This window comes from Coffea arabica, chromosome 7c (assembly GCF_036785885.1).
Source record: "Coffea arabica cultivar ET-39 chromosome 7c, Coffea Arabica ET-39 HiFi, whole genome shotgun sequence".
Taxonomy (NCBI): Eukaryota; Viridiplantae; Streptophyta; class Magnoliopsida; order Gentianales; family Rubiaceae; genus Coffea; species Coffea arabica.
The window spans coordinates 17737051-17746423 of NC_092322.1; the positions used below are offsets into that span (position 1 = coordinate 17737051).

At 35.7% G+C, this 9373-nt stretch overlaps 1 protein-coding gene and 1 long non-coding RNA gene across 2 annotated transcripts; both read right to left on the reverse strand.

Moving 5' to 3' along the window:
- Positions 1-319: 319 nt before the first annotated feature.
- On the reverse strand, positions 320-1067 carry LOC140010211 (uncharacterized). Its single transcript, XR_011817486.1, has 3 exons — positions 993-1067; positions 764-898; positions 320-684 (listed from the first exon to the last, which is right to left on the reverse strand). It is a non-coding gene; the product is annotated as an uncharacterized lncRNA (long non-coding RNA).
- A 27-nt stretch (positions 1068-1094) lies between these two features.
- Positions 1095-3684, reverse strand: LOC113699674 (uncharacterized). Its single transcript, XM_027220038.2, has 4 exons — positions 3495-3684; positions 2238-3334; positions 1927-2105; positions 1095-1869 (listed from the first exon to the last, which is right to left on the reverse strand). The coding sequence occupies exons 1-4, from the start codon at positions 3682-3684 to the stop codon at positions 1095-1097; spliced, it is 2241 nt and encodes a 746-aa protein (XP_027075839.2).
- Positions 3685-9373: the final 5689 nt, after the last annotated feature.

Genomic DNA, 9373 nt, shown 5'->3' on the forward strand with positions numbered 1-9373 from the left:
AGAGGAACAAGTTCCTTTCATCATGTATGCAGCAGCATTTGTAGTTTACAATATAAATGCAAACCAGAGTTCTGTTTATATCTACTGTCATCAATACAAAATCACTTGTTACCAACAATACAAAACAAAACAGTCACAGAAGCATACTTGTATTACAAGATTAATGCATTAATACAAGAAGTCTGATCAGAATTCAGTAATTTGAAGTACTACAAAAGTGAAACACAACAGGCAAGTAATAGCAGAGCATGACTGAGCAATCCACAAAAGGTTCAAAACACCATCTGAACCATTAAATCACTTAGAACAGATGGTGAGGATTGCAATGTCGTGAGAGGCAGAAACATGTCTAAAACTGCCACAGTAGAGTACAAAATAGCTCTGTTATGTACCTAATTAATGGCATACTACTGAGTTGATACTTTCAGCAGTAAGCATTCACTTGCCAAAACTATAGAGATAGTATCAGAATTGCATACTAAAACTGCTATTGTTGCTAACATTTGTTGAGTGCAGTGTTGTAGCTGCATTGATGGATTCAGATGCAGGTGTAGCAACTTGAAATGTAGCAATTTGCTGATGACCAGCTTGTTCCACAATTTGAGTGATCTGAGCAGTATTTGAGTAGTTTCTCTTGCTGCTCCCTCTAGCAGATGCTCCAGTATTGCTTAAAGGTCTTCCTCTCTGCACAATCACACATGTTGAACATTACACTCAAGCATTTTATTGAAGCATATCATAAAAGCTACTCATTCAACTGCACCTTTTTCTTTGAAGTGGTTGCTGTGCTCTGATTCTGCACATGCACATTCACAGTTGCAGGTGCAGGTTGAGTTGAAGGAGAAGGATTGCTGCCTTGGCTTGAGTGTACAACTGGAACATTGCCAGAGACATGATCCTAGCAGTAAACATTGACAAGTAATATTAGTTTCAACAAGGCATGTACTATAAATGTTACAATCAGAATCTTAAATAAGTTAACAAAATCTTACCCAAAGAGTTGCTCCTGACAGGCCCGTGTTTGCAGTCCCTCTTCCTGGTTTGCCTCTTCTATAGCTCTGTTGTTAAGGAACAAGCTAATTGTAAGTAATGAATTAATATAAAATAATCACATTCAGTAGCAATTGCAGCACATATAGCACTTGCTGGCCAGTAGTTCTGTTGCCATTCTTCTTATTCTGGACAGGTGCTCCTTGACATGACCTCTTGTTGTGACCAAAAGAGCCACAGTTTCCACACTTGATGTAGCAATGTCTTTTTGGTTGTGACACAGACTGTCCTTCATCATGTTCCCTTCTCTTTTTAGTCTTTGGTCTACCTGGAGCTCTCCTTAATGGAGGAGGCAGGACTATTACAGGTGTAACATATGGCATAGGTGGCCACATTTTCTCATCAGGAATTGGATGAATCATACTTGAATATGTCTTTAAGTACTTATCTCTTGAGAACCAATGCTCACAGTAGGATTCCAGCTTTTCTCTCTTGTAGATAATCCCTAGTGCAGCATGTTTACAAGGAAGGCCTGAAATTTGAAATGCTCCACAATCACAAGTTTTAGCTGATAAATTGACTATGTAGGACCTGTTCATATCCCCCACTTCAAATACATTAGTAGAAGCCATAGTGAGTTCACATTGTCTTGATGCTTGTCCTATTTTTTGTAGTTTACCAACCATCTTTGGTGTGATGGCAGTGGTGAGCATGCACCCTTTCTGATATCGCTTATGCATTTTCTTCATGAACTTCTTCCTCAGCCCATCAACAAGTGTCAAGATAGGCTTCCCTCTGAACTCACCTATCCATGCATTGAAGGACTCAGTGCAGTTATTTGTGACATGATCACATTTTAGTCCAGTATTGAAGGTATATCTGCACCATGTTGTTTTAGGAATTTTGTCCAAGTATTTTCATGTTTCTATGTTTAACTCCTTTATGCTAGCCATGGCTTCATTATGTCCTGCAACATCAAAGCTTTTTGCTGCTCTCCAGAACAAGTTACTAAGCAGAATACCAAGAAATTGAGCTTTAAAATTACTGCAGATATGCCTACAGCAATGTCTTCCACTAGCAACAGGCACTTTCTCTTCATAAGCTATATTCAAGCCCTGAAATGATCACCAAAACATGCAAACAAGTTACACTAAAAAATACAGAATCATTGACAAGTACATAAGCATTCCAGAATCTGGATGCATAACAGAATCAGAATAATGTTCAAGGCCTGTTGTGAAGCTCACCTTTTGCCTGTCACTCATGAAGGTTAGAGGACCATGAAAACCACTTTCTGAAGTAAATGGCCCAAAAAACTCCTCAAAGTAATGAAAAAACCAACTCCAGGTTTCTTTATTTTCAGCTTCAGCCACAGCAAATGCAATAGGAAAAATGCTATTGTTAGCATCTAATGTGACTGTTGTGAGAAGCACACCACCATAAGCACCTTTTAAAAAACATCCATCAAAACCAACAAAAGGTCTACAGCCTTCAACAAATCCACTTCTTTGAGCTTTGAAACTAATAAACATTGTGAGAAATCTAGGCTCAACAAGAAGAGTAGGCCTATCATAATGTATTTTGCAGATACTTTGTGGGTTGTATTTCCTGATCAGCTCTGCATACTTTGGCAATTTGGCATACGATTCAATGTGATTGCCTTCAATCTCATTTCTTGCTTTAATTAGTGCTCTATACATCTGCCATTTGCTTGGATGCACACCATACTTAATCATCTCAGCTTCTACCCCTTTGGTGGACATGTTGGGGTGAATTCTCCTGACTAGAACTAGTTTCTTAGCAATCCAGTCAGCTGTAGCTTCTGTGTTCTTCCTGTCCATCACACATGTGTGTTCACCTTGATAAGTCTTAATCATAAAGGTCATGGAATCTAAAACTGGTGATGCATGGATTCTCCATTTGCATCCTTCAACACCACAAACAGCAGTGACTCTGCTATTCTCATTCTTCAGTCTCATAATTGGAAATCCTTTCTGAATTACATAGTCCTTTAAAGCTGCTCTAAATGCATCGACATTAGTAAATAGTTCACCTTTCTTAAACTCTATCTCTACTTTTGGGTTGTACGTCCACAGTTTTGATTTCAAAGCTTGCTGAACAGGGTCAGTTTCTTCTTCATTTTCAGAATAAGGAACTAAGGCACTCTCCTCAGTGTCATCAAAATCAGAAAATGACATGTCAGATTCACCACTATCGCTATGAACATCTAAATCTTTCTCATTGTCACTATCCATGCTGTGCAGCCAGCTTGAATCAGAGCTGGAATCACTATATTCACCCTCAGAATCATCAATGGCAACAACACATACCTTGTCCTTTTTCTCTTAAGTTCAAATCAGTGTTATGACCATTTTCATTTATCTGATTAGCTTTATAAGATGGAATAACATCCATATCCTGCACATGCACATTAATCATTCTTCCACACTTATGCATTTCGAACATTTCATGTACACTATCATCATCTGAAATATCAAACATACGATCTGTCTTAGGAATCTGACACCTCATATGTATTAACTTATTCAGATGCCCAGGGACTTCACCGAACACCTTCTCAGCAACATCAAATAGTAGATTAAGGTAACAGTAACCAATTGGATCGATATTTGGAATTTTCACTTGTTTCTCCTCATAGTGAACAGCTATATTATAAGTAGAAAAAAGAGCCATCCTAGGTTTCAAAAGTGACAGAAACTGAGCAATGTAAGTAGCAAATAGCAGACAACTGTATCTAGTTTAGACACTTATGTCTACACTGATGACTAGTCATGAACTCAAGACTATTGTAGCATTCACTGAGTTGATACAAGTCTTAAAAGATCGAAAAATAGATCATGATCAAAACATCCATTGATAAACATGTCTAAAACAACATGAATAGCAGAGTACAGCAGCTCGTCTAAAACCAGCTACAATATCATCATATTTGGCATTGATTATTACTGACAATAACATCACATTTGTTTCTGATCATTACTAACACATTCAACTCATAATGGAACAACAACCATGCATTCACATTCAACTCATAATGGAACAACAAACATGCATTCACTGCACTCAGTATTCAAAAACATGATCATACAAGAGCTAAAGTACAAATTTATTTACCTACTTCACTTCAGTTCTTGCAAATTGACTGCAGTTGATGCTCAAAATTGGTTCCTAGCTCACGGTCACATATGCTATTTATCTCTCACGGACAATCAGCCTCCCATGAACTAAGCCAGAGTTCCAATTTTCTTCTCTTATGTTTCCTTCTCTCAATGGTCAGAATTTTATCTGCAAGGCACACTCTCTTATGCTGCAAGTAGGCAGCTTGTCACCTTAAGAGCAACTTGTAACAAATTGGCGCCAATTCATGGCGCCATCTTCCTCAGCAATTGCCGCCCTGTTCTTCCCTCTAAAACTAGTCTCACACTAAAGCATACTCTTAATCAAAGCTGGACGGAGACTGCAGCTTGAGTTAGTTAGTTAGTTAATTAAGAAGTTAATTAACTAGTTACATAATTAGTTAAGCATCTAAAGTTAATTAGTTAATTATCTATTTATGTCAGCAGATAATTAGTTAATTAATTAATTAGATTATTAGTTATTTAGTTATTTAGTTAAACTATGCATAAATAGTTAATTTAGTGTAAACTACAATTATCAAAATGACAAACGTTTTATTGGGTTTAAGTCATCACATTCTTTGGTAAAATTAAATTTCAGTGAGGGTATTTTAGTAAATTGACCATGAAGAATCTATTAAATTGTGTCCACCTTTTTTTAGGGAGGTGATTGCTATTTCAAAACTCATAGGGGAGGTCAATGCTATTACCATAAAACTCAGGGGAGGTTTCTGCAATTATCCCTTGTAAAATTGAGTATGAGGTGTGAAGCAATTCAACTGAAAAATTCTTCCATCTGTTGGCAGTTTATCATTCCTTAAGCTCGATTCCATAGTTTGTTCATTTGATAACATATTCGGGAAATTGACAAATTTGTTGTGTGATGGTTAATCGTAGAAATACATAGGAGTTTGACATCCAAACTCAAACGGTTAGTGGTAACATGTTTCAAAGGTTGTAGCTTATACTTCAGAAAATGAAAAGGAGGGGGGGATGGTTCATGGTGATGGCTAATCGAAAATACCCGAAAATTTTTTATATATCTTAATTATTATGGGTCATTTTTAATTAATTTTAAACGAAAGATATTTCGTTTACTTTCAAAAAAACAAAAAAGAAGCGTATTTCACGTTTATTTTTCTTTAGAAAAATTTGGAAGTTGGCAGCTTAGTAGCATAAAAATTTAAACTCTAGAAGTTGATATCAATGGACTTCAAAATTTAATTCGCAGTCACAACTTCAAAAGCTGTGTTTTATTTATCTTTTTTAAAAGATAAAACTATATTTTCAAGTTAAGCAACTTTCAAGAAACAATGTGTTAGGGATACTGTACAAAGCAACACATTATCCAAAAAAAAAAAAGAAGTAAATTTCAAGTATTGTATTGGCTTGTTTGTGAAATTCTGCGTATCATTGAAATTATAACCACTTTCCAATAAACAAGCATTTGCAGCCCAATTAAGCAATGGATGCTAGCAATCGTTTGAGGTTTAGTTATAGAATGGGCTTCCTTGTTTGACCCTCCATCCAATCAGAAAAACAAACTATGGACAAAATTAAGTCAAATAAATATGAAATAGAACAGAGCATCTGATGAAGCTCACACTCAACATGGTCTGCAGTGGAGCTTTTGTATGATGTTTTATAGTTAAAAAAATTTATTGCCAGCAAAAGTTCACTTTTACCTTAGAAGTTTTATTGCAATGTTACTTTAAGGGTAATTACAGCATATCTACTAATACCAACTTCTTGGGGCTTATTTTGTAGTAAAATGATATGAATTAGTGGTGAAAATACTAATTTAGAAAGTTCTATAATAGTACTTAGTCCTAGCATTCAACATTCCTTGGTAAGGAGAAATAGAGTCATTTTCTTTTATTGTATTTGACAACGTGATACACTTCATTGTGAGTTAAACACAAAATTGGAATGAAATTATATCATTTTAAAAGTAGATTTTATTTTTCAACTAAATTTAACAAGATAAGGCAATCTACTTACAAAATACGAATCATGGTACGTAACGATGCCCTCTTTAGTTGCGTTAAGCAAAAATTGAGTGTTTCATGATTCTAATCACGATAGTTTAATGCAAATTCAAGGTGGATATTCCACCATTTCAAATTTGAATGGTGGAGATTGTATTTTGGACTATCCACAAAAGTTGGCAAGCCCCTTACATGAACAATGCCTATAGACAAATGAGTGTGTTAGTATCTATAGTTGTTCTCTCTCCCTTTCTCTCTCTCTAGGTAGAATAAAAGTTTGAGTGAGTTCGATTTCGATCACCACTCGAAATCTATAGTTCAATTGGTGATTTTGTTAGATGTGATTGGTTTAATCAACGCTTAATAGAGCGATTTTCACCAAGAATACAAAAGAAACAATTTCATTCCTTTTATTCCCACGTCCATGTTTCAAGTCAATTGATGGATAATTTGTATAACAAAGAGCGAATTACACTATACAGCACCATCGTTACTTAAATGTCTTGTAATCGGTAGCTCAATTGGTGATTCAGTTAGATGTGATTAGTTCGATCAATGCTTACTATCACAATTTCACCAGGATTACACGAGTAATAATCTCATTGCTTTTCACTTTAATCCTCATTTCAAGTCAATTGATGTTACAAATTGTGAAGTATCCTATACATTACCTTTCATTACTTAACGTCTCATAATCGATAGCTTAATTAGTGATTCGGTTATATGTGATTGGTTCTCGATCAATGCTTACTATTGCAGTTTCACCAAGATAACATGGGTAATAATTTCATTCCCTTTCACTTTAGTCCTTGTTTCAAGTCAATTGACGGATAATTTGTGTTACAAGTGAATTACCCTATGCATTACCTTTCATTACTTAAACATTTGTAATCTGTAGCTCAATCAATGATTCTGTTATATGTGATCGATTTGATCAATGGTTACTGTTGCCGTTTCACCACGAGAAATAATTTCATTCCAATTGTTTTCGCACCCTCGTTTCAAGTCAATCAATGAATAATTTGTATTACAAATAGTGAATTACTGGCCCTCAATACCTTTCATTACTTAAACGTCTCATAATCCGACAAGGATGCCAATTGAAGCTAATGGCAGTGTTTGTTAATTTCAATTCAAATCTGCTTCACAATATACTTCATATACATACACACACACACACACACATATATATGCACATTTATACACCCACACACATTTATATTTGCGTATATATCTTTTCATTCACCACTTGTATTCTCATTGTAATTACAACTTCCACTTCAATTATGACCACACAATAATGTCCGTTTGTTTTATGAGATTATCTTATATTGATTAACGTCTTTCTATCTATATATAAAGCAAGAGGCATGACCTTTGGTGTTAATTTTTTTTTTTATTCTTTCTATATCAATTTTACCCTCATGTAAGCAATGATTTACACGTAATTACCACAAACAAAAATTTGGCAATTATTAAATTTCAATAACTTTCAACAACTTCTGCTATTTTAATAACCTCCAACGACTTCTACTATTTTAATTTTCCACATCTTCTTCTTCTTCTTTTTTTTTTTCAAAGATTAGACTTCTAATTACTAGTATTCTTTCATTATAAAGAAACTATTTGTCTGGTGTGCACACCCATCGATGTGCTTTTTCCACTAGTTGTATTTTTCTCGAAAACCGATAGAAACACACACACCAGTTAGATTAGAAACACTAAGGAGTCATCGTCAAATTGAGTCAGAAACTAATCTAAGTGATACCTACTACGAAACCCTGTTCAACTAATTGGTGACAGAACAAGGCCCCATTGGACCTTAAACCCAGGTTGAAGAACCCACAATCTTTCGATGTGGGACGGAAGCCCCATCCCCCACCCCTCCCGAGCGCACCCTCACCAAATAAATGGTTTGCTTTTTCTCGGAAACCGATAGAAACACACACACCCAGTTAGATTAAAAACACTCAGGAGTCATTGCCACTAGTTGTATACATTGCCATTTTACAGCATAATTGACCATTCTTTTTCCTCCTGGCTAGCCCTCCTGTTATGCTGTTACTACCTTTTTTTTTCCCCGGCCATTTCATTCGTTTCAGCCACATTCTGCTTCTTTTTTCACCATCAACATTTTCTGCTACATGACTGGCAACAAAAACACATTATGTATAAGAATCAGAAAAGAAGAACAAACAAAAAGACAAGTGAAACCACCATTGCGTAATTTCACACGCTGGATAAATGAATCCACAAAAGGTCCTGAAGCATGCAATGTACTCCAGGTAGAACAAATTAAATGAACTTAAATGATTTTCTTGCTATGAATTTAGTATCATGTTATGTGGAACACTTTCCTTTTCAGCATTTTAAAAGTACTAATGAGGAATCCTCACATTTGTGAGGTTTGTTTCAATGGCTCAATTCTCTACCCATGCTGTCACGCATCAAAGTAGAATAAGAGAGAAAAAACCTACCCAAAAACCATTTCGAGCTTCTGCATTAGGAACTACCTATGATTGCCGTAACCACCAAAATGTGCAGGGCAAGGTAGTCTCCTGACAGGTAATGGACAGCCCTTTCACCACCAAACTCATGAAAGCAAACAGAGATGATACAAACTGCGTTACACTCCAATTTTATCAAACAAATTAACTCTCATAGGTCAAATAATTTGCGGCTTCATTTCCATAGGGATCTTTCTTCAGTGGAGCACAAACAACACAGGCCTCATAAACTTATCTGCATGCTTCTGATTCCCATTGCTAAGATTACTGCCATATTTAGGAGTCAAGAATGTCAATGGATAAAAGGGGATGCAAACTTTGACTAGCTCTTTCAACATGGGTTTGAAATTTACAAGAAGAAAAGGCGCCGATCATTCCTCCTGCCTCAGGAACAAGGAAGAAATTATATTGTAAACAAGGATAACCATTTTTTTTCTTTTAAAGGATAACTTAACAACCAATCCAAGAATATAACAATGGAACCATTAAACAAGCAAACAATTAGAGTCTGTCCTGAGGCCGTTCTCCAATAACAATGCAATGAATGGGGTAAGGCAATGTATATGTAGAACCACAGTTGCAAACCAGCTGCACAACAGATAAAACAAACACAAACTTATTTGAGCATCAAAATATTGCTAAGCTAAGAAAATAAAGGTTGTCATACCTAGTTCCACAATTTAACAACCAACAAGGTGGAAAGCCAGAATTGTCCCAATTGAAAAGTTCAACAGATTCCTAATAATGGAGA

What these genes read in the sequence shown, in the direction of transcription:
- LOC113699674 (XM_027220038.2), bottom strand. Translation starts at nt 3,684, where the DNA reads ATGGCTCTTTTTTCTACTTATAATATAGCTGTTCACTATGAGGAGAAA. An exon ending in TCAGATTCCTAAGACAGATC is followed by an intron (nt 3,335 to 3,494) that starts GTATGTTTGATA and finishes TTTGAACTTAAG; the next exon opens with AGAAAAAGGACAAGGTATGT. An exon ending in TCATGAGTGACAGGCAAAAG is followed by an intron (nt 2,106 to 2,237) that starts GTGAGCTTCACA and finishes TGATCATTTCAG; the next exon opens with GGCTTGAATATAGCTTATGA.